Genomic DNA, 24,522 nt, shown 5'->3' on the forward strand with positions numbered 1-24,522 from the left:
GGCGGTATAGAGAGGGACAATGACATCCTGTGATTTGGATGTTACACCTTCGCTGATAAGCCCCAAGACTGCAGTCACCTTTTTTGCTACTGCTGTAACACGCTTTAGCTTCCCATCCACCCGTATCCCAAGATCTTGTTCACACACTCACGGCTCCCCAGAAGTGAATCCCTCATCCAGTATGCATACTTTGCATTTTTGTCACCCAGGTGGAGAACCCGGGCACTTGTCCATGTTAAATCGCATCTCATTCAAATCTGCCCACTTTCCCAGCGTGTTCAGATCTCTTTGGATTCCATCCCAATTTGGTGTCATCTGCAAATTCAATGAGGAATCCCTTCGCACCCTTGGGGAGCAACAGCCCTTCTTGCTCCTCAGAGGGAGCTGCCTTCATGGCCGATCCCCTCCCACATGCGTGACAGCTGGGTGGGTGCATGGCCAGCATAAGCGCCCTCTGAAACGGCTGCCTCTCCCTAGCTGTGAGAATCCCACACGGCCGGGAGATGGACCCATGTGGGGGGGAAACTTCAAGGTGCCTCTTGGGGCCGCGGTGAGCCTGATGCCAAGCGGGCCGGCCTGCTGCTGCCCTTTGCTAACGACGCCTCCCGTTGCAGCTGCCAAGGGCCCCTCCTCGCCCCCACCTCCAAAAGCAATAAGAGAGCAGAAGTATGATAACAGCCCAGCAATTTCCCGGTCTCTGACAGGAAGAGTGTTATGACGGAAGATAGTTTATCTCCTGTTCATAATCTATTGCACCAGAGAGCGCATAACTGCTGTGACATTTATACTTTAAATAACTTTTACATCTCGCTGGGCAAGTTTTATGTTGAACATATGTATGGAAAACAGCCCCACTTTTACACTGCAGAGAGGGATGAGATGAGAGCCAACGGAGCATCTCTGAAGGCAAAAAGGAAGTTCAAAGAGAGACGGGAGAAGATGGGGGAGGGGTGTGTGGGTGCAGGTGCATCTTTGCATTCCTTGCGCTTTGCATTCTGAAATAAAGGCAACAATCAAAGAGACGTTCTCTGCAGCCTCTTTAACAGCAGCAATGTCACTCCAAGGACACCATTTACACTACAAAGGGGTTGAGCAGCGTTCAGCAATTGTGACTTTCCTCCTGTTCCAGGGAATCTTGGGAAATGGAGTTTTACGGTGCTGTGATTTCTTAGGTCTGAGCTGTACTGCATGTGCAAATAACAACCATCCCCTTCCGCCGGCTCTGTAAGCCCAAGGAAGCAGCATGGCGAGAAGGCAGCATCTCACAGACGCCAGGTCTCCTGACCTCCCAGCAACATCAAAGGATGGAGGGGGGGGGAAAGGGGGAGAAAGGGGGCAGGTGTGCCAGCGTCACGTGCCAGAGAAAAACTGGAAGTGTTATCATGACGTGGGGGTGACACTCTAGGGATTGCCATGGCTAGCTAGTTAACCACAGAGTTCTCTCAAATCCTAGAGCGCCTTCCCCCAACAAATGTCATGATGTGACTTCCAGTTTTTCATTGCAAGGGTGGGGTTTGAGGAGGGAAGGGACCTCAACAGTGTATAATGCCCTAGAGTCCATCCTCCAAAGTAGCCATTTTCTCCAGGGGAACTGCTCTCTATGACCTGGAGATCAGCTGTAATTCTGGGAGATCTCCAGCCACCACCTTGAGGTTGGCAACTCTACTGGAATCGCTTCTCTCTCTTTGTTACGGGGTCAATCCAAATTGCGCTCTGGTGTGCTGAGGGCAGTAAGTTCCCTGCAGCTGTCATCTAGCTGCAGGGAAGGTGTCTCAGACTGGAAGACCGCTGACCAGACTCGTGGCCCAACGTCTCGTCTGTCTTGGGCCTCAGCCCAAGAAAACTCCATTTCCCATAACCCTAGCCCTAACCTCTGGAGGGGAAGACAGGAGAGCTAAACACTTCTCAACCCCTACAATGGGTTCCCAGATGCTTAATTTCCACCCTTGCCATCCGCGTCCTTCCCCAAAATAAGCTGCCATTCCAGGCATGTGCCTCTGGTCTCCTCCTCCCCGCCCCTCCAGTCTGCTTGGCTAAAGACACACCTTCCAAGAGGCTCATGGGCAAATCCTAGGAGACTTCTGGGTCGGTCTCATTTTTTACAAGGTGCTGCTCAGTCCTCTTATTGATCTGAGCTGCATCCCCGGCCAACATCCTCGCAACCAATAGAGTTGCTAGGCGTGGAGAACTTCGGCTCTGTCTTCACTTGGTGGGGGGTACCTCTGCACTCTCTCCCTGACCTGTATTCCTCCCTGAATTCCTGGGGAGAGGAAGCCATGACAGCCATCCAGTAGGGCCAGGTGGGGCAGTCAGTGGTAGTTCAGTTCTTGACAGGCTGCTTTGAAAGTGACAATGTTCTTCCTCCTCCCGAACTGCTAGTTTTCTGTCTCCGGTGATTCTCATATGTGGGAGAAGCATTCAAAAATATGACAAGAGACGGAAGTGGCCCAGTCCAAAATTCTTCCACCTTGTTCCGTACCGTGTGCAACTGGCCCTTCCGTCACACAACTGGCTATTCCTCCCTTGAGTGCACCAGGTCTCAGATATCCAGCCCTCCAAAGCACAGGCTTCATAAATCCACAGTGAAGAGTCCCTTCCCACATACCTGGCAGCCTCGAAGGTTTTCCAGTGCAAGAGCCAGAACCCAAATCCCGCCAGCTCAGGCACACTTAATCAGTGGCGCAACATCTGCTTTCCCCACTGCGTTTCCCAGCGGATGAGGCATGTGGAAGTCATTCCTAAGGCACCTTCTTCGTGTCTCCTGCTGCAACACCAGCTCCCAGGGCTGGTGCCAGAAGTGACAACATTGCCTGTATGTTCTGGGTTCGTGCAGTCCCGGAATTGACTGTCACGATTTCTATGAATTCCCACCTTACGGAATGGCCTGCCTGAAGGGGTCAGGAAAGCTCCCACTCCCCAGGCTCTCCGCAAACTGTGCAACTATCCAGGAGGACTTTTTTCACATAGAAAAGAAGGATGTAAGGAAATGGTTTGGAGAGTGGAAAGTGACAGGGACTGTAGACTATACTTCTATGCATTGTCTGTTGCTGCCAGTATGCTCTTACTGGGTAGTTCTCGTGTCAGGCAACATGTCAAATGGCTTACATTTTGCTTCAACCTTGTTTCAGCTCCGGATTGGATTTCGGCTTGATTTCAAATTTCTGCAATCCTTACCCTATTATATTGCTTATTGGATTATTGTCCTACACTGTGTAATCTGTCTTAACAACAACAACAACAACAACAACAACAACAACAACAACAACAACAAAATTTATATACCGCCCTTCAGGACAACTTAACACCCACTCAGAGCAGTTTACAAAGTATGCCATTCTTATCCCCACAACAAAACACCCTGTGAGGTGGGTGGGGCTGAGAGAGCTCTGAGAGAGCTGTGACTGGCCCAAGGTCACCCAGCTGGCTTCAAGCGGAGGAGTGGGGAATCAAACCCGGCTCTCCAGATGAGAGTCCTGCTGCTCTTAACCACTGCACCAAACTGGCTCTCAGTGAGAAAGATGGACTATAAATAAACAGATAAAGGTCCCCACTGCAGTGGAGCCTTAAATTAAGGGTACCTTATCCCTGCTGAAAGGATAGCAAGATAGACAGACAGACAGGAGCTGTGCAGGAGCATGGTCCCTGGGGCTTATGCATGAGACCCGCCTGGGGAATGCCCTCTGATGAATGTTGCCTTTCCTTAGGAAAAGGAGTGCCTACACACTCTGGGTTTCCCAGGGCCACATCTCAGAGTGGCCTCTGCAACAGAGGAAACCGAGACAGTTGTACCAACTGCTCTTCACAGTGTTTTTGTAGGTGTAAAGGTTAGTGTTTCTGTCACACAATAAAGTGGGGCTGACATGCCCATCTGGAAGTGCGGAGGGAACCACTTGGGTCTGCCCTTAACTGCTGCAGGGACGTTGCTTTGCAGTTCAGATCCCCAAAATTCTTTTGCAGGAGGCACCGGCAGCAGAACCCAGGGGCTGGCTTTCCTCTGGCTCTCGGAACTGTTAAGACGGACAGCTTCAGGTCATGTGCCCCGTCTTCACGTGACCATTGTTTGCCACTAAAGCAAAGATCGGCTCAAGTGGACAAGGAGGCTGGCCTGCTCGCCTCCGCCTGGACAGGCCAGCCACAAAATCTCTTTCCCTGTAAGGAGAGAAGACAGAGGTTGCCACTCACGTGCTGCCAGTAGTCGATGATGAGCGGCCGATACCGCAGGAAGAACTTGAGGGGGAAGGAATCAGGATCGGGCCACGTGGAGGGGTACTGCCACGTCACCAGCAGTCTCCGGGGGTTGTTGGGGATTGGCTTTGCAACCACGTTCTCCGGAGGGTCCGGCTTTACTGTTCAAAGAAACAGGACATGGAAGAAGAGAAAGAAAGTCTTGGTGAGAGAAGCACCCTTTGCCAACCCTTAGGTTTCTGCAAGCATTCTCTCCAGGTGCTGCGTTTCCTGGGGCATCACCTGGACCAGGTGCGGCCTTTGGAAACAAAGCCCCCGTCCCTTGTGCTCTGGGACAAGAGTTACGTTTCCAAATCAGACCTTTGCCTCAGCCAATTCAGGCAAAGAGAGTCAGGATACAACCAAGATCTGCTGCTCGCTTTACATAATACTGGGTTTCCTTCTCGTTGCCGAGAAAACAGTTTAGTTATTCATTTACTGACTGACTGAAAAAGAATTTTCAAAGTCCTAGGATCCAGATTCTGCATCCAGGAAACCCCACTCCAAATTTTTTAATACATTACACAAATCATTACATTGCAGAGAATTTGATTCATTTGCCAAGTTCCTTAAGATTGCCCATTCAGCAGACCATTTCACCCAGTTTACAGGCTAAGTGATGAAGACCTGGGGCACAGGCTGCAAACACACACTGGTTTCAGAGGGGGCCATTCAAGCCTTGAGAACGGCAGTTTTATATGAATGGTGAGAATTGGCACAGCTCTTGCAGCTCCTCCCTCCTCTCTCACAATGCAACAATTCAGATGGTTTATTGGTAGGAAGGCATGCAATGTGCCTTCCTTCGCGGAGAAGGGGAAAAAGGGGTTCAAAGAGCAAGCTCAGGCAGGCAGGGGGGCTCCCCCAGCACCCCCCCCCCCAGCTGGATCTCTGGGAAACCTCAGAGCTGACCTTCTGCCAGCCATCAAGCGGCACTGCTGCCGAGGATGCTGGAGTGACGGGTGGGCCGAGCCCCGCTAGGAGAGGCCCTCCTCAGGTGCAACTGCAGACCCTCATCCAGCCGGGGCTTAAGCAGCAGGCCTGAAATATCCGCATAGCCTCTTGAAATCCAATCTGCTCCGCTACAGGATTGCAGGGGAACGCAACACCGTCACAGCTCAACGGACAGGCCAGTGGCAAAGCAGGAACTCAGGCAAGAGCGAGCACTCCGCACTGTCCCGTTTCTTCCCCAGTCCCAAGTGGCAGCCCACCTTCTGCCTTCCGGGACCACAGGGAGGGGAGACTCGGCTCCCCTTGCCAAATGGCTTGCAGAGCTCCCCCGCCGGTTTCTCGCGTGAGCAAGTGCAAGGGGTGCATCCAGAGTGGAGCCCCCTCCACTTGAGAACGATCCCGCCAGAACCGGGCGGGTGCTCCATTCGCATCAGGGCTCATGTCCCTCCACTGGCTGTGGCTTTTACTGACAGGCAGTGCAGGGGGAGCGGGGTGGGGGGGGGGCACATCGGCTGTGCAGCCTCCGAGCTTCTCCAGATGGCCGTGCAACCCCTCCTCTCGCTCCACACTCGGCCTTTGGGGTGGACATCAGCTTGCACTAAAAGGGCCTCCGAGCCCAAGCACATCAGGAAAGCCATAAATCCAAATCTGGCTCGGTGGGCTTCATGGATTTTGGTTTCCAGCAGAACGAAGAGCTTGCTGAGCTGAATGGACCCAGATGAATCCCAAATCCAGCTTGGTGTCAGAGGCTGTGCAGGGCCCCAGGATGAAAGGGGCTGGGTCAGCTCTGCAGGAGACGCCGTGATGGGGGAAAGGCTCGGCTGCGCCAACTTTTCCCAGCCATTTGCACCGCAGGTGTTTTGCAAAAGGGCCTCCGGCCAAGCTCTCCTCCCCTGGTGTCAATCCAGTTCTAGTTTCGTAAAGCCGCAGTAATTTAACTGGGGCAAAGAACTCTGATAACATGGTGAAGACTGGGGAGGGGGGAGGCGGAAAACAGATGTGGGGAGGAGGGTGGCTGTATAGGGATGGGCGTGTGACGCTGGATGAGCAAAACAATGGCTGGATCAGGCCAAACGGTCCATCTGCTCCGGCATCCGGTTTCCCACGGTGGCCAGCCAGACGTTTCCAGAATGGCTACCAGCGGGATGCAAAGGCGAGAGCCGCCGTGGCTTGCCTGCCTCCTCCCACCTGGCGCCTCCTCTCCCTGCAGCCATTGGGCCAAAGACCTCTCGGGTGCCTCTCCCTCACCGACGTCCTGGGTGCCCTTCTGCAGCTATATCAGCCGCTGGCCGTCCCCACATCATTTTGCAATGAGCCTCATAAGCTAACCACGTGTTGTGCATTTCTCCAGTCTGTCCGGTGCTCATCCATCTCTTGGGGAACCTTGAGCTCTAATGCTACGAGAGGGGGAGGAACAATCCTCTACAATCCTCTGTTTCACTCATCCTCCACCATGCAGAATCCTCAGCTCAATAAGGCAGAGTGTAGCCTCCCCCCCCCCCGGTGGAGGGACACAACAGCGAGGAACGGAGAGACGGACAATTTGATGTTGGAGAACAGCACGGAAGAGTCCAGTCCTCTTCCCCACAGAGCCGTAACTCCCATCCAAAGCATACCTCTCCCAGAGATTCATCTTTAATTACACCAGGAGACCCCCCCCCCAAGTTATAAATAACAATTTGGTGTGAAGGCATCTTGAGAAACCAGAGCAAGATTCAACTAGATTCCCAGGGTATGAGCTTTCACCGCAAAGAGAGCTTTGACTTTCACAATCTCACGCCCTGGAAATCTTGTTGGTCTCGAAGGTGCTCCTGGACCAGAATCTTATTCTTCTACTACATACCAACACGGATACTATCTTGAGAATCCAGGAGCACGAAGCCAAGCAAATCTGGTCCCTGATGGGGAAACCCAGACAGGCTACTCTGAAGCCTTGCAAGGTGGGAGAATCCAGGTGTGGCACTGAAACAACTGCCAGTTTCTACGAAGCAGGCGTGACAGCCACACAGCCAGGCTCAGGACGAAGACGGGGAAGGCAGGCAGTTCTCCTGGACTAAGACCTTCTGCACGGCTGCTGTGCTGCTTGAAACCCAAGGGAATCTTGAGTCTCAAGGGCCAGGTGGGGAAGAGGGGCTGAGCTTGATCAGACAGAGTGGTGTCCAGGGTGGACTGGGAAGTGAAATGGTCTGGGGGCCAGCCATGCCGTGCTGAGTGGCTCAGCCTGTCCGGGGGGTTGGGAGGGATGGTTCAGCTCCTGCACGAATTATAGTTTCAATTATTTTTTTTGTTGCCTTGAAGGTATCCCTGTAAAAGGGGACAGAAATCTTCGAAATAAATAAATACAGATTTTACAACCGCACGGAACCATGGCGCACAGCACCCCTGCCTTTTCCTGGCTGTGGCATCCAAGTTCCTGGCATGTGTCGCTGCAACTGGGCACCTTAGAAGAGTAAGGCTAAAAGTTCTCCCGTTTGGGTTTTGTCTCGCCTCCTCAACATTTGAAGGGAACACGGGCTGGAGGAAGGGCCACTGAAAGGACCCGGAAGGGTCTGTCGCTCAGGGGCAGCGCAGCAGCTAGCGCATCTCCTGTTAGGGGACTGCTAGGAGCAGAACAGCTGCTTCTGCCCGAGGCCCTGGAGAGCCCCTGCCAGTCAAAGGCCCCACTCTGAGCCAGAGGAACTCAAAGTTGGCCGGCTTCATGTGCTCGTGGTGCACTAACAACGTTAGCAGTTAGCGAGTCGGACTAGGCTCTGGGGGAACCCACGTTCCATTCCCCACTCCCTGGGTGACTTTGGGCCGGTCACTCTCTCTGTGCACTAGCCTACCTCGCAGGATTGTTGTGAAGATTAAAAGTGGAAAGGACTCTGCTGGGGAAATCAAAAGACACTCGAGGGAGAGATGCTGGGAGGACTTGTGATTTCTGGGGACAATGTATCAGGACTGCCCCCTTCATGTGGTAGCTTCGATCGTCCCAGCAAGGTCTACTGCCAGCAATCTCCTTGTCTCAGGCATATTCCACCCTGGTCCAATCAGGGGCGGGGGGGGGGGCTCATGGAAAAGGTCAGGGGACCCCCACCCTCCTGGCTTTCTGGGGAGACTGCAAGGCAACTTTTTTCTGAAGAGCTTTAGAGGCAGCCTGGGCTTGGGCGAAGGAGGGACGCCTGACTGGTGGGGGCACGTGGTGTTTCGAGACTGGTTTTTAATTTAGTCTTCATGTACCATAGATTTGCTTTCATGTTGGTTCTGCATTCAGTTGTTTGCTGTATTTTTTTGAAACTGCTGTTACCTGCCTTGGGCCCTGAGGCACTCAGGAGAAAGACATGCACATAAACATGGTAAATTGTAAATAAACAAATAAAAACTCTTTCCCGGCTGCCATTTTCCTAGATGTCCTTTAAGCAGCTGTTGGAAGCTAACCTTTGGCGGATATTTGCTAGGCACAGAACCTCGTAAGCTTCCCATCTCTCCAATATTAGATCACCACTTTCCAATTTACAGGCGGGATGGAACTTCACCGGGGACGGAGCGAGCGCTATAAATTCCATGTATGCAAAAACGAGGAAACGAGGCTTTGAAAGGTCGCACCAGGGGGTTCTGTATTGTTAACCACCTCAAAAGCAGGAAAGGTAGGATCTGAGAATAGAATACGAGCAACACACACAGGAAAGCTGAGCCACAGAGCAAGGAACGGCACCTGGGAGCAGAGGACCCGGCTTCACCGTTGACGCTACAGAGCGACTGCCCGGGGTGCCCCGAGATCCCAAGTGGCTGAGTGACCCGCTCTCTTCTGGGGGCAAGAGGAAGCTCGTGGACTGCCCGCTGGCCAGCCTTCGCTCAGTACTCCTGCTGGTGTGATGTTGATGGTTCTCTGGGGCAACTTCTGGTTCTGGTTCCTTTGCATGCAAGGCCTGCTCTCCCCAAGAATGGCTGGAAAGCTCCCTCCTGCGCACCAGTCTCCAGATGGGTCCACCTGCCAACACTGCCCGTCTCTCAGGCACCCAGTTGTGCTGTGTGGCCCCTCCCTTCTTGGCAGCTGTGCTCCAAGGCCCATCCTCTCGAGTTAACCTCCAGGGATCCTTGAGAGAACACTCGTCCAGCTAGACCGAGCGGCAATAAAATCCAAACGGTCCAAATGCAGATGTCTCCCTTGGTGAATGTGGGCCCATCATTTGCACATCTCACGGTGCATAAGGAGCATGTCTGTCCTGGATGGCTTTTGATATGCGGAATAATTAGCACTGTCAGGATGCTACATTTTTAATGCCGTGTGCTTGCTTTCCATAATTTGCCCAAGGCTCCCATTAGAAAAGCTGGGGATGAAGCGCGTTCGCTCACCCGTTCTCTCTTTCTGTGCAGTTGTTGTTTTTTCTCGTTTGCATCCAGAATGCAAACACCATCTGTCAAGCCTGTGTTATTCATTAGAGCTGTAAAAAAAGCAATTCGGGATCCGGCAAGGAGCCCCTGCCCCGCCCCAGCTCCGGCACACCTGCCCCTCTGCAAAGCTGCATTCACGAAGACTTCAGAGCTGGGAGCTGGGGATGAATCATGTGGCCATTTAGCCGCTTCTCCTGCAGACCGTGACACGGTGCCCTGATCTTGTGAATGCTTCATTGCTTGGCCAGGCTCCGCATGTCTGGGTTCAACCCAGTTGTGCTAAATTTTCCCAGGTGTGGACATTATACTTTTGAGCTTGGCTCTTCCCAAGGGCTTGGCAAGCATGCTTAGAAATGTGCAACCGATTTGTAACTGGTAACATGTGCAGAGATCTACCTGGCGGGGCTGTGACCAGAAGGCCAGGGAAAGACAAGTGCAAAGCCCTGGGATACCTGCGGACCGCTCACACCTACGAGAGGTTAGTGGAGGATAAACTTGGAAAAGGGGGGATATTTAGTTACTTAGTTCATGCTCCGAGGGTACAGTCCCTTCTTAAAGACAGGGATGTTCAGGCGCAAGGGATACAGGGAGCACGGCTGGCTCCCAGTGTGTCACGGCAGTAATGACCACACCTCTCTTGACCCCCCTTCCAGGACCAGGTGGTGTGCCGCTCCCCTGCCACTGCACCTTGGGGGACCAAGTACGGCCCGTATTTCTCTCGGCTGGGGAGCTGGCAGCACGGGCTCCGATTCCAAGCAGGGAAGCCTCTCGCCTGCAAGAACAGGATGGCGACCTGCTTGCTCCGGGATGCTGCCAAGTGTCTTCCTGCACTGGCTGTGGCTGGGAACGAGACTTGAGCGGCTGGCAGAAGGAACAATGCCTCCCCCCCCCTCTGCCAGAGTTTGCACGTTCTGTGTACATAAAACAGTGTTTTCTTTGGCAGGGATGGGCTCCATATTCCCTTCTAGTTGTATCTCAGAAATGCCACTGTCTTGCCTTGAGGTGTATTCACAGAGCAGAGCTGCGAAACAGCAGGACGGGCGTTCAGTGGGACCTTGGAGACCAACAAGGTTTTCAGAGTGTAAGCATTCGACAGTCAGAGCTCCCTTCTTCAGACAGGTCACGGATGGGCTCTGCATTCCCTTCAAGCTGCATCTCAGAAATGCCACGGCTTTGCTCTGAGCTGTAATTGCAAAGCAGAGCCGTGAGTTTTAAGAGAGATAATGAGGAAAATTGGTTGCAGCGTGCCTCTCCCAGGGAGGGGGGGAGGGAGAGAATCCACTTGAAAAAGGTGGGCTTTCACGGCCACAAGATCTTTTACTGCACTTTTCTGTCCCGTTGCTTCTTATTCAACAACTGCCCTTAATTTCTCCCGGATGCTCCCAGGAGAAAAGGAGCAGCTCTTGGACGTAGACAGTTTGCACTCCTTTTGTGCATCCCACTGCAAAGAGGCACCGAATGTTGTCCACAATGCTGAGTTGGGTTGGAATATGAGGTTTGTTTCTCAGCCACCCTTCAAACTGGCTTTTGACTTTCAGCTTTGCAACTGGAGCGCCTCTTTTCCTTTTCAACTATTTGCACAGCTGGGCCAGAAACCTTTCCTTCGTCTGTCTTGAGATGGCCTCCTTAGAGACGACTCCAGCAATATTTGACTCCAAAATTCCGGCTGAGTGCCCACCTCCAATCCCTGTGGGTGTTTCTGTGTGGAAGGCGCATCGCTGAGCAAGCCCTTCTGCTGCAACAGACAGAAGGCCAGGAGCAGAGCCTCTCCTACAGAGGAAGGAGGAGGGGCTGGCCTCATCAGATAAAGCACACCCTGCAGTCCGGCGATGTGGTGCAGCCCCATGCAACCGGCAGCTAATCACGGTTAGCGTGCAGTTGTGGCGGAGGTTGGCGATGGAGCAAGGCCCCCATTTCCCCTCGATGAGACTCTTTGGCATTGCCCATTCTCTGGAGAGAGTCTTGCCCGAGGAGATGAGTTCTCCCTAGACATCTGCCTTTTTGGAGGACTTTCCACCCTCACTCAATCTTCAGATACTGGATTGTCCAGGAGGGAAATGCCAGAGAAGACTCCCTTGCTAACCACCCGAGAAGAAAGGCTAGAGAACAGCCAGGGCTGTGGCACGAAGGCACCTCACTGGGCAAGAGCGGCCATTTATCCCTGGAGGGGGGGGGGGAATTTATTGGCCAGAGCTACGAACAGCAGGCGCAACTGAGCTCTGCCGCCCTCTGCCCTTGACTCATCCCAGGGCCTTGGTCAAGTCTCCTTCTGTAAAATGAGAGAGGAGGAAGAAGGAACAGCATCTCGTTTCCTATGGGAGGTTCCTTCAAGAACACACACACAGAGCAAACTTCATCCATGAGCATGAGCAAGCCCTCCTGGCATACAATTCTGCCTCTGCCATGAACTTGGGCAATCCATTCTCTTTGCCTTGAAATAGGACTGGAACACTGCTCTACCTTGCAAAGTTGTTGTGAGGATTACAAGACCTTGGCTCAGTCACAGCTCTCTCAGAGCTCTCTCAGCCCCCACAGAGTGATTGTTGTGGGGATAATAATAACATGCTTTGTAAACTGCTCTGAGTGGGCATTAAGTTGTCCTGAAGGGCGATATATAAATCTAATATTATTACGTTATTATTGTAAGTATACCTGAAGCGCTTTCAACTCTTGGAAGCACACGTAAGTAGACTCCATCAACCCAAACGATGCCCTAGGATATGGCAGCCTGAGGCTGGCCGTGTTTCGTTGGAAGGGAGACCCTCTGAGCTGTAAGCGACGTCCTTCCCACGAAAAATGTCCGCCTGTGTGGTGTGAGCTGGCACCTGTACCGTCGGCAACGGGGAGACTTCCCTACACTACCACAGCGCTTGCCCTGTGCTTATCGTCTCTGGAGGGGAGGCTCCCACTCCAAGACCTGTCACGGATCCCTCCCCAGCAAGAACCAGCAGCCTTTCTTTCCTATACCAGTCTGGAAGCACCAAACAGTCCCGGGAGATGCTGACGGGGCTGACGGCAGGGAGGTGAGCCACCCACCTCTTTCATATGGGCAACGCCAGCCCTGTGCCCCTGCTCTGTCCCTGGAGGGAACTCTGGGCTGCCTCCGTGACCCCTGCGAGATCCAGGTACCAGAACGGAGCTTGCCCCAGAATTTACCTATCGCAAATTCGTCGAAGGAGATGGTGGTGGAATTCCTGCCCAGGGCATTCGTGACCGTCAGCGTCACTTTATACTTCTTGGTGGAGAAGAGGTGAAGGTACCGGATATAGCACCTGTTCTTGGGGGACGCGTCCTTCTCACACACGATTTCCTTGGAGTCGTGCCTACCAAAAACACAGAAAAGGAGAAATCAGCTGAGGAAAACGAAGGCTATGGAGAGGCCACAGTTTGGCTGGTGGGTTTCTGGAGGTGTGCCGGCAGCCAAGTTCTCACCCAGATGCAAAGCTCAGAAGCACAGGTGCCGATGGAAGAAGCCAGGATTGCGCCTCCCCCCCCCCACCGCCCCCATGCCACAAATCCTGTGCCCCCTTGTTTGCTCCCTGAGAAGGACCCAAGCTGCGTAGGAGGACATGGACTCTGCATGCAGAAGCATTGCCAGGTCAGGGGCCTTGGAGGGCTGGGCTGGAGCAGACCTGGACATGCCTGAGCCCCTTTGGAGAGCTTCTGCCAGTCAGGGAAGACATGCCAGGGTTGGCGGACCAGCAGCCTGACTCTGCAGCTGCAGCTGCTCACACCTCTGTGACGGGAAGGGCAGGAAATACTAACTCCGTCTCGTGACAGCTCCTTTTACTCTAGAGGAATCTGCATCATCTCTGCATGCAGAAGCCCCCAAGTTCAGACCCTGGTTAACAGAAACTGGGCTGCAGGGCTGGGCCGTGGTCGGCGCTCCTGAAACGTGAAGCCTGAGCCAGAGGGATCAGCGGCTTCCGCTGAGAACGAGGCAGCGTCCCTTGAGGTCGGTTGGAGGCTCCAAATGAAAGCTCGGATTCAGTGCTTGGTTTCTCAGGACTTCTGGGGAGCCAGCCAGACCCCCAGCCCACCCCCACAGGCTGCGGCTCTCCAATAAGGGGCAAAAGACCCTCTGTACACGCTTAGAACCTTGATTATTACTGCTTCGTATGTGCCAAATAGTAAAAAGTCAAGTAGCACCTTTAAGACTAACCAACTTTATTGTAGCATAAGCTTTTGAGAAACACAGCTCTCTTCGTCAGATGCAACCATGTTGCATCTGACGAAGAGAGCTGTGGTTTTTGAAAGCTTATGCTACAATAAAGTTGCATCTGACAAAGAGAGCTGTGGTTCTCGAAAGCTTATGCTACAATAAAGTTGGTTAGTCTTAAAGGTGCTACTGGACTCTACTATTTTGCGACTATATAGACTAACGTGGCTAACTCCTCTGGATGTGTGCCAAGGCAGTACTGACAGCATCAGCAAATGAGCAATGCGTCATTCTTAGCACCAGAAAAAAAAGTATTTGAGGTGGCAAAAAATGTTCTGATGAGGCAAATTCTGTTTCACGCATGAAACGTCCCCAAAGAGAGAACCCCTCTCCATTTCACAACAATGGCCCAGTTCTAAACATTCGACATAAACATCACTTTCAGAAAACTTTGCATCCAAATAAGCAGGTTTAGAGTTGAGGCTTTACTTAAAATCTTAAGTTTAATTTCTTAAAAATGTAATTTTAGGATCTGTAAAAAAAGAAAGAAAAAAATGCACGTTTTTCTTTTTTAATGGAAACTGGTCAGAGCAAATTTGTGCAGCTGGAAAAACTTCCCCTTTAGAATTGCACAGCAAAACTTCACCTGGCCTCCCTAGAGTGGGATACAGCAAGGCGAAGTTTCACCTGTTGAACCTCTGTCTCTTCTGGCTCCAGGGGCTTTTGCAGAAACCAGGTGGCAGCCAGCCACGGCTACCGACTTGCATCTGGGGCACTTGAGGTGCTGGAGGAGCTCCCTGGGCGGAAGAGGCTTTCCCCATGGTTCATCCCACAGAGCTCCTATAACATCCACCACCTGGTCCTTCCCCCATGCCATTGGCACTCTCTCTTGCTGTTGGAAGACCCTTCAGATCGGCCGCGCCCTCGGCCGCATGGTTTGCGGGCCTTTAAACGCTACGGAAGTGTCATGGGATGTGCTGCGGAAAAGGCTCCTGCCTGTACGATCGCATGTGGGGGTGTCTGACAACAGCACCAAATTCCCTCCTGATGGAAGAACAAAGGCACCGACAGACTCTGGATCTTATAAAGGAAGCCTGGCTGGCTTTAGTCTGAAGCCTTTCGCCGCAGAACAGGAAATGAAGCAAAAGTCAGCCATTTCTTGCAGACATCGAGATCCCGTGGTATCAGAAAAGCACACAGGACTGGTTTCAGGCTACGCATGTGAGCCTGCAGGAAACACGTTTCATTAGCAAACGGGCTGGATTAATTGGCGCACTCTGGAGCAAGATAAATACACATCCCCCGTTGACCAAATCATCTTTTAATTAAAGCACAGTTCAAATGTTGAGAGAGGCATCCACCCGCACAGCCGTAACCTGCCCTGGGGCTGGATGCGGGGGGCAGATCATCCCGTGCCAATTCAGCCGCGTGGGCTGCCCATCTGTTTTCGGGCACAAGACAAAAGTTCTGGTTTTTACCTGTAAGGCCCTGAACGGTCGGGGGCTGGGAGACCTGAAAGGCCCTCTTCCACCCCTCCTATCCAGCCCAGCACTTAAGGTCCTCATCAAACTCTGTTCCTTGCGCCACTGCCTGCAGAAGTGAGGCGGATGGGGACCAGAGACAGAGCTTTGGGGTGGAATCAGGGCTGGCATCAGCACGTGGTGGGGTGGGGCAGATGCCAAGGCCCTTGGCTTCTGGGAGGGCCCGCTCTTGCCGACTCCGTGCTCATGGTCTCCTCTGAGGCCTGCACTCACACCCTCCCATGGCCTGCTTTTTAGTGCTGTGTCACCTCTGCTCCCAGCTGCATAGGCTGCCTAGCACCGCTGGGGAAGGGCCTGTGGGTGGTGCCCACAACATCAGCATTCCTCTTGGCCATGGAAGCTGCACCCACCATCAGGGAAAAGGCATGCAGGCAGTGTGGACAGCTGTGACTGCAGCTGGTGGGAAGTGGGCAAAGGAAGGACACGCAGGCGGGTGGGGGCATGTGGGTGGGAGGGCAAGGAGGCAAACTGAGTAGTAGCCATGGGGGGCAGTGGGGGTGGTCCTTAAGCACTCTCTGTCCAGGGCCCCCCCAAACCTGGGACTGGCCCTGTGTGGAATGCCCTCTCCTTTCAGGGTCATCTGGCACCTACCCGACTCTCTTCGAGGCACGAAGCCAAAACATTCCTTTTTACTGAACTAGGGGTTTGATCTTTAACTGTTCTTACAATCTGTTTCTCGTTTGAGGACAGTTATGAAGATCATTTAGGCTGCCTAATTTTTCATACTCTGGGTTGGTTTGAGAGCCAGTCTGATGTAGTGGTTAAGAGCGGCAGGACTCTAATCTGGAGAGCCAGGTTTGATTCTCCCACTCCTCTGCTTGAAACCAGCTGGGTGGCCTTGGGCGAGTCACAGCTTCTTGGAGCTCTCTCAGCCCCACCCACCTCACAGGGTGATTGTTGTGAGGATAATAACAACACACTTTGTAACTGTTCTGAGTGTGGTATTAAGTTGAAGGGCAGTGCATAAATTGAATGTTATTATTGTTATCCTGTATGCGCTTTTACGCTTCTGGGTACTGGCTGTTACGGTTTTATCTTGTACATTGTGAGCCATCCCAACTAGATCTCTGCAGAGGAGGAATATATATGTTTCACATAAATAAATATATGAACGAATCCTATTGGTAGCACCTTTGGAGTTTAGCAACGTCCCAAGGAGATGCTTCCATTTCTCAACCACTCTCAAGAAATAAAAGTGATCCTCAAAGCCATCAGATTATCTCATTAACAAACTATGAGCTAAACTAGGCAGGGGGTTGGATCTAGTGATCCACTTGTGGGTCTCCCCCTAGCAACCATTTGTGGTCCTGGAAAACGTGACTTGCGAGACCTACAGGGGTTAATACCATGAACGTCAGTGAGCTACAGTGAGGGGGAGAAAAGAGTGAAATAGCTCCTTCTTTTTATTTATTCATTTTAATTAAAACATTTATTCCCTGCCTTTCTATGTATATAAATGGATAACTGGAGAGAGGGATGACGACACAGCAGAGAGACAGCGAGAAAGAGGATATCTTTGGAGCAGGTGCATGATAGAGAGAGAGATGGATTTTAAATCATTCCAGGTGGAATCAAGAGTGGTACCGTGGGAGAATGGGCCATCACCTTCAATTATTTCACAGGTGGGCATTTTGACAAAGGGCTTTGGTTGTATAACAGATTAGTGCAGGAATTAGTGCTTGAATTGTTTTCCAGTTCTGAAATCCTAGCCCTATTGCATTGTTCATTGGAGGTCTTTGCTGTCCAGTTGAATTGCTTTTCCTATCTTGTAATCCACCTTGACTCGTACTGAGAAAGGTGGACTATGAAGGAAGTTAAAAATAACAATCCCAACAAATTCCAGGATCAAAGTATACTTCAAACATTACAGGTGAACGTGGCCTTTTGTTTGGAAAAAAAGAAGAAATTCTTCCATCACAAACCCCCAAATCCCACAGAACTGCAGGTGAGAATGTTCTTGACATATAAATGGCCCTACTGGAAAAGTTCAGAAGGATAAAGTAATTTCTCGCCAACTTCGAACACGCAGAAGTTGACCCTGTCAGCTCCCACAAGAATATCCATCAGAAGTCTTGCACGTCAAGGAAAGCTGCTTCATTTACTCATCCTGGAAAGGGAAATTGCACTTGCTCCCTTATGCAATAAGACCCCTCTCCCTCTCCAAAGCTTTTCTGATGTCTGCGGCAAAACACTGCTAGAACAGAAGGCTACAATAAGTGTGTGCACATGGGGGTGCCTTTTAGTATAACTATTGTGGATCATTAAGGATGCAAATAAGATCTTGCCATTTGGGGAGAGGAAACCCCTCCCCTCCATTAGACTTGCATGCCCTTAAAACTGACCTGGACATTTTATTGAACTAACATGTGGAACACCTTTTCTCAAGGTGGAGGCAGTAGGCTCCAGATTAAATGGCTTTTAAAAGATTAGAAGAAAACATGAAAAATACTTCTTCAAGGACTATTAGCCATGGTAGCAATGCAACCCCATTGTAGGGTGCCGGAAATCTAACGTGATGATTGGTTAATCCTTAATTCAGATACTTTCAGAGATTACCTGGAATTTTAAAAAGGTAGGTTATTAAAAAAGGTTGTCCCTGCATCACCCTCCAAAAAGATCAATCATCAATGGATTTCCCTCTCTTTAAATGTATTTTTTTCCTCCATGGAACAGACACTTAGCATTGATGTACAAGAGGAAAGATATTTATTTTATTATTTATTTATGCAGGGCTTTTTTCTGGAAAAAGAGGCGGTGGAACTCTGTGGGTTGTCAGCACAGGGGGCAACTCTTGGCGGGAGGTGGTGGCCCTGCTACCACACGTGCGCATGCAAAGTGCGCGCATGCTCCCAGGAGCAATGACGCCACTTTGGGTCAGCTAGAACAAGGGGAGAGTTTTTAAAAGTTTAAATCGCCCTTGGCGAAAATGGTCACATGGCTGGAGGCTCCACCCCCTGATCTCCAGACAGAGGGGAGTTGAGATTGCCCTCCGCGCCGCTCCAGCTGCACAGAGGGCAATCTCAACTCTCCTCTGTCTGGAGATCAGGGGGTGGAGCCTCCAGCCATGTGACCCTTTTCAAGAGGTTCCGGAACTCCGTTCCACCACATTCCCCCTGAAAAAGAGCCCTGTATTTATGTCATTTATAGTCTGCCTTTCTCGCTGAGACTCAGGGTGGATTACACAGTGTGAGATTAGTACAGTATTCGTTACTGGCAAGAATGAACGCTGGGGAGAATAATGCTTAAAAGAGATACAACTCCGGTTAATATTTGGTATGGCTATTTTGAACAGACCTGGTTCTCTTCTGCTTTTCTGTGGAGTGTGCTTTCTCTGGGTTACCCACATTACCCACATTTGCACCCTGTCAGACGTTTCCAGAGGAGAAACCTTCCGTCAGCGGAAGCAGTTGGCAGTGGGGTTGATCACTTGGGAGCTGGGGAGGGGGGGGGGGTGGAGGCCTTCAAGCAAACCCTGGGAGAGACTCTGGTTTCACACATCCCAAGCTGAGCGGGGGGTGGGACAGATGGCCTCTTAGGGAATGCCCAGCCCTAAGAATGGGACTTAACAGTTCTGTTTTGAAATAATGTTGAACTAACAGAAAATTTAAAAATGACAGCTAATGGGTGGAGTGCCAGATGCTGGGGAGGCATGGTGCCCCCTTCACCCCCTGCTCTGGTTTGCCTGCTTACATTCACCATTCGTGTCGCTGTGTTTTGCCTGTAAGGAAACGGGAAGGTAATTTCCATGTACCTACAGGGGTGAAACCCTCTGAGGAATCCTGAGGGAGGAATCACCTTCTTGTAAGTGTAGCAAAATTTCCCATATGCCTACCTGACATAGGGCCAAGCTACAAGTGACAAATGACACTTGAACGGCAAGTGTATTTCTCCCTGTTCACTTGCCCTCCACTCAATCCACTTGCCAGGCAAGTGTCTTTCGTCATGTGTAGCTTGGCCCATAGTCTAACGAGAGCTCAATGAGCTCTGCCCAGCGTAGCCTCATAGTAACATTTGACATGACGTATATTTGAAAATATCCGTCTCTTAGACCATAATACTTAGCACGTATACAGCACTTTACACAGCATCACAAGCTTATCACAGTAATTCTTCCAACCCCCCCTGTGAGGAAGGTCAATATTATTCTCCTCTTGTTACAGATGGGCTTCCCTAAGGCCACCTACTGAGGTGGGACGGAGCTGAGATTCGAATCCGGGGCCTTGTGGATCTCAAGTCTTTTCCTGGCCACTGTCCTTGTGCCATCAGATGAAGGAAGAGAAGGGCCAGATATTTCACATCCAGGTGGCTCATTGCCAATCATTTCAGTTTTGGTCCTACTCACAAACCTATGTAGATGTTATGGCAGCCACAGGTCCAACCTGTGGCCACCCGTGTCATTTTATAGGAAAAAAATTGGCCTTTTAAAAATGCCACGAGGGTGACATGATGGGACCACGTGGTATTGTTTTCCCTTGCACATCTTTTGAAGAGCCAAAAGGAATTGGGAGGGCACACAAGATTGCCCGGTCCTGCCAGACCTGCGGCCGCCATAACCCCTAGTTCGGCTCGCCTCGACACACTCGGAAGGTGCTTCAGCAAATGTGAACTCTCCATCCAGACAAATTAATGCGCAGCCATGACAGTGTGTAGCTCAGGTGCCAACGAAGGAAAGAGAATTTGAAAAGGTGAACAGGTAGGTAGGAAGAGGGAGACTCAAGCAACGGGGAGATTATCCAGGACGGTGAATCAGCTGTTGCTACTTTGGTGGACAGAGAGAACCAAGTGGTCTCCAGAGCCTCATGCGCTCACTCAAGACCCCCCGCCCCGCCAGAGGTGGAAAAGGTAAGCACCAGTTCTCAGCTGAAGTACCACATAAACTCTGTATGTGGGATAGCCCAGAGAACATGAGGAAAAACTCAATGTGCCACCCCCTTGTGCAGAAAGGAGCACATTGGATAATCCCTCCTCCATTTGGGCGACCTGCTACCAAGGAGAAGATGAGGGAATCTAGCACCCTCTGTACGACAAACTGCACCTGCCCAGAGGATGCCTGCCCTCCTTTTATTTGTGTTATCCAAACATTTGTAGCCTTATTCTGGGACTACTCAGCTTACAACAGCTTACAACCGAAAGAGTCAAGTTAAACATCCCAAAAACTTACAAAAAAGGAAAACAAGGCCAATGCAATTGCTGTAAACCTGAATTGATCAACTCCACATTCTGCATGCCCCTAAAAAGCCTCCGGGCATCTTTACCTGCCTGCTGAATACTGGTAGGCATGCAGTCCTGGGACTGGGGTATACTTTAGCTTTGGGGCTGCCACTGAGAAGGCTCTGTCACAGGTTGCCGCACACTTGGAGAAGGAGATCTCAGTCTTGGAGGTCACCTCCTTTGCACAGAATTACCCTACGCCTCAACCATAAACAAGACACTCTTGTGGGCTCAAAGATGAAGTAAAAGTGCAATTAAAGTATGTGTGGGGAGGGAAGAGCTTAATTTACTTAGGGAATTTATATCCCATTTTTTGGCATAGCCCTCAAGACTCTTAACTAAAGAAAAAAGTTGAAATATTACCCCCCCCCCCATACAATAGCAATAAAACTGTCAAGCATAAGCTTAACGACAGGACAATGAAAAAGATGTTTTCTGCTTCAATGGGTGTGTGTGATTTCTGCTGATTGCCCCCATCTCTGCAGACCCCTCCTCTCCACTTCATCCCCCTGCTGTCCCCTGAGAGCAACTGACCTGCCAGGGGGCATGGAAGGCGGAAGTGAGGAAGGGGAGGAATTGTAACAATCTGCCAAGTAACCTTCAAAAGACTCCACTATTTGTTAGTAAGAGCTTTACTGAAAAGTTGCCAGTTCATGATCTTACTGGGTTCATTGTCAGGAATGAGGCATGCCTACATATCAAGCACCTGTATCATTGACAGACTAACACCCCCCCCCCCTTTCTACAGGCTGGCTAAATCTGCTGGGAACTAACTGGACAGGAGAGGACGTAAGGTTGAAGGTTAAGTGGGCTCCTTTCCCAGCGGCTAGGAGCAAGCATAGTCCAAGAGAGCTAAGTCAAGAATTCACATCCTGGGAAATACACCTGCAACGGACAGTCATAATATCACAACCTCCAGCCCTAATCCTCCCCGCCCCCCAGGTATGGGTATGGCAGAGGCTGCCAGCATCTTGACAACCACACAACCTCGCAGCCAGTTGGAATCCCATCCTCTTTTCCTCAGAGGAAAGCCTTCTCTGAACAGCAGACTTAGCTTGGATCAAACCCATAATACCGAACAGCAACAAAGCCAGATGTGAGGACTGTTAAGAGCACAAGAGACCAATACGGTCTTTATCAGCACAAGAATGCCAGCAAAGATTAACACATTTTTCGTGCCCAAAATTCCCAGGTTCAGCTCGTGGCATCTTCCCAAGTTGAGAAGGGACTTTGTCTGCTCTTGGGGAACTACGGAAGGATGCTGTATGCTGCATCTGCATATATTGAGGATTCATTTAATCTTCACTTCAGGGGTTTTGCTCTGATGATCTCCCACTGGAGGACCCTGTGGGTCAAAGATTCAAGACAAGCTGCTCCTCCCCATTTATCCAGAGTTGGTAGAGGTGGCGAGGGCCCAAGAGTCAGCAACAGGGGTCCTGGGAACAGCGCAGCTGTATGTTGCCACATAAAAGACCCAACAAAAAACCAACAAATACCCTGGGCAGAGCTTAGGTTGTGCCAGTGAAGACCTCTGAGCCCTGGATTGGTCTGTTTATGGTGGCCGGCATCCGCTAACAAGGACGGCCCCGTGCAAGGGTCATCCAGCCTGGATCCCTGCGGCCAGATCTTCCATGGCAAGAGGTCCGAGGCTCCCCGAGGCTCCCCCATGAAGCTGCCCCTCCTGCCCCCTTCCCCCCCCACTCCCACTTACTTTACGGTGATGTTAAAACTGTCTGGGATGTAGGTCGGGCTGGGTAGGTGCCAACTGCAGTAGAAGCCATTGGGGTAGTTATTGGACCGGCACATCAGAACGGGCTCCTTGGGCGGTGCTGTTGGGAGAGAGAAGCGTGGGTCAATCCAGGCTCACAACGTGCTCCAGTCTGGCCTCTTTCGCAAGGCGAGGCTTGTCTACCTGGCAATGTTACACTGGTGGGAGGGGCACGTCTCTCCACGCTGAAGCTCTAAGATCTGTTGAGGGTCTAGGAAGCCGACTGGGTCATCCGATAAAGCAACGATTCCTTTTGCTCGTTTTCACCTGAATCACATTTGGCATTTTCTCAGAGCTTTTTGAAAATAAACCCTACGCAGGCTAAGATATACATTAATCCACATTATTTCAAAAGCAGCCCTGTCCCCTTGGAGATGTCACATCAGCTGCAGTGGCAAGCAACCCATTGTGTATTTGGCGTGGGGACGTGCCTGGAATTCCTTGAGGCAAGCAAGCCTTGATGGCTCTGGGAAGATAACACACCCACCGACGCCTGCAAGCACAGCTCCAGGGAGAGAAGGGGAACCAATGGAGCAACGCCGGCCCCTTCTCCCACCCCTCCACCCCACATCACTGAGCCTTGGCCAGTTGCAGGTGTCTGGCTCAATGTTCCAGTGGATGTTGGGGGCCCAGATGAGCAGGTACCCTTTTCCTCCCCTCTATATACATTCAGTGACCACATAGACCATCTTCTTAAGAAGGCTAAAGTGCCCCCAAAACGTATTATTATACTTCCTCTAAAATTGCAATTTGGCACAAAGCCTAAGAAACATGGATGACTAGGAAGTTTGAAACGTGAGATGCGACTATAGCTAATGGGCAAAACTCTGCCTCCGAACAGCAGCCAGCCTCCCTGCCCAGCCCCAGAGCAGCCCAGCCCCATGCAGGCTATGGGGAGGGCCTGCTGCCGCTTCACATCAGCCCTGGGCTCAGAGTGGGGCAAGGGCCTCCATGGAGCAGCCAGTGGCGGGGGGGGGGGGTCTGTTTGCAGCACACCATTCCTGAGTAGTGGTGGTAGCATCAAAACTTGGCTACTGTAACGCACTATGCATAGGGCTCCCATCGTAGTTAACCAGGAGTTACCATGCTCAGTTCAAGGTATTGGTTATCACTTACAAAGCTCTTCAGGGCCTTGGTCCGGCATACCTACAGGACCGCCTCCCTCCCTGTGTCCCTCCACGGCAGCTTCGCTCATCTGAACAGGGTCTCCTGCAGGTGCCAGTCTGCCCAAGGGCGAAATCAACAGCAGCCCATACACGGGCTTTCTCTGTGGTGGCCCCTACCCTGTGGAACGGCCTGCCTGAGGAGGTCAGGAGAGCCCCCATGCTCCTGGCTTTCCGTAAACAATGCAAAACCAAATGATTCAAAAAGGTGTTTTACTCAGATAGGAGGGTGGTATTGTAGGGAGGGGGTCTCAGATGCTTCGCTAATGAGTTAAGGACCATAGACTTCATCACGATATTGCCTTACATATTATCTGCTGCTTTAAATATGTACTCCTATGTACCACCAGTGCTCCATGCTGTCTAATGTCGGTCCCAGAACTGATTATGTTCTGTTTCAGCATTTCTTCAACTATGCATTGGATTCCTACTAATGCTACGTCTTTGTAAACTTGTATTTATTTACCCTATGGGATTGTTTATGGGAATGTCCTTCACACTGTACGGAAATGTCTTTGATACTGATTGTACTGATCTCACACTATGTAATCCGCCTTGAGTCTCAGAGAGAAAGGTGGACTATAAATGACATAAATAAATAAAATAAATAAATAAACAAGTGGTTAGAGTGTTGGACTAAGACCTGAGAGACCCAAGTTTGAATCCCCCCTCTGTCATGGAAGCTTGCTGGGTGACCTTGAGCCAGTCACATGCTCTTTACCTAACCTACCTTGCAGGTTTGTTGTGACGAAAAAATGGAGAACTATATAAGCCTCTTCAGGTTCCCATCAGGGAGATATAAACGAAGCAAAATAAATAAATACATAAACTGGGAATACACTGAACTGATGAGGAAAGCCAGGGCTCAATTCAAGGGCAGTTCTGCAGAAGCCTCAACAATGAAGTTACACAAATGTTGCACAGGAGAAGCTCGTGTTCAGTTGTGTCCTGACAAAACTTTCTAAGAGTGCTTTGGATGGTGGATTAATTTCAGCTTGTTTTACAAAACAATTGTTAGCTTCCCAACATTTGTATTATTTATGAGAAAGACCGTATGAAACCGTGCTAGACACAAGATGAGAGGCAGCTGCGTATCTGCCAATTAAACTGTTTGTGTATGTGTGTGCAGATAGA

At 51.0% G+C, this 24,522-nt stretch overlaps 1 protein-coding gene across 4 annotated transcripts in view; it reads right to left on the reverse strand.

Annotated features, from left to right (window-relative positions):
* Window positions 1-24,522, reverse strand: part of CNTFR (ciliary neurotrophic factor receptor) — a 379,352-nt gene that overhangs the window by 25,643 nt on the left and 329,187 nt on the right. For all 4 annotated transcript variants that reach the window (XM_054986878.1, XM_054986875.1, XM_054986877.1 and 1 more), the window contains 3 exons: window positions 22,169-22,286; window positions 12,703-12,869; window positions 4,183-4,346 (listed from right to left, as the gene is read on the reverse strand). In XM_054986878.1, the coding sequence (XP_054842853.1) occupies window positions 4,183-4,346; window positions 12,703-12,869; window positions 22,169-22,286 (449 nt within the window). The remainder of the gene's footprint in view (window positions 1-4,182; window positions 4,347-12,702; window positions 12,870-22,168; window positions 22,287-24,522) is intronic.

Source organism: Eublepharis macularius, chromosome 8 (assembly GCF_028583425.1).
Source record: "Eublepharis macularius isolate TG4126 chromosome 8, MPM_Emac_v1.0, whole genome shotgun sequence".
NCBI lineage: Eukaryota > Metazoa > Chordata > Lepidosauria > Squamata > Eublepharidae > Eublepharis > Eublepharis macularius.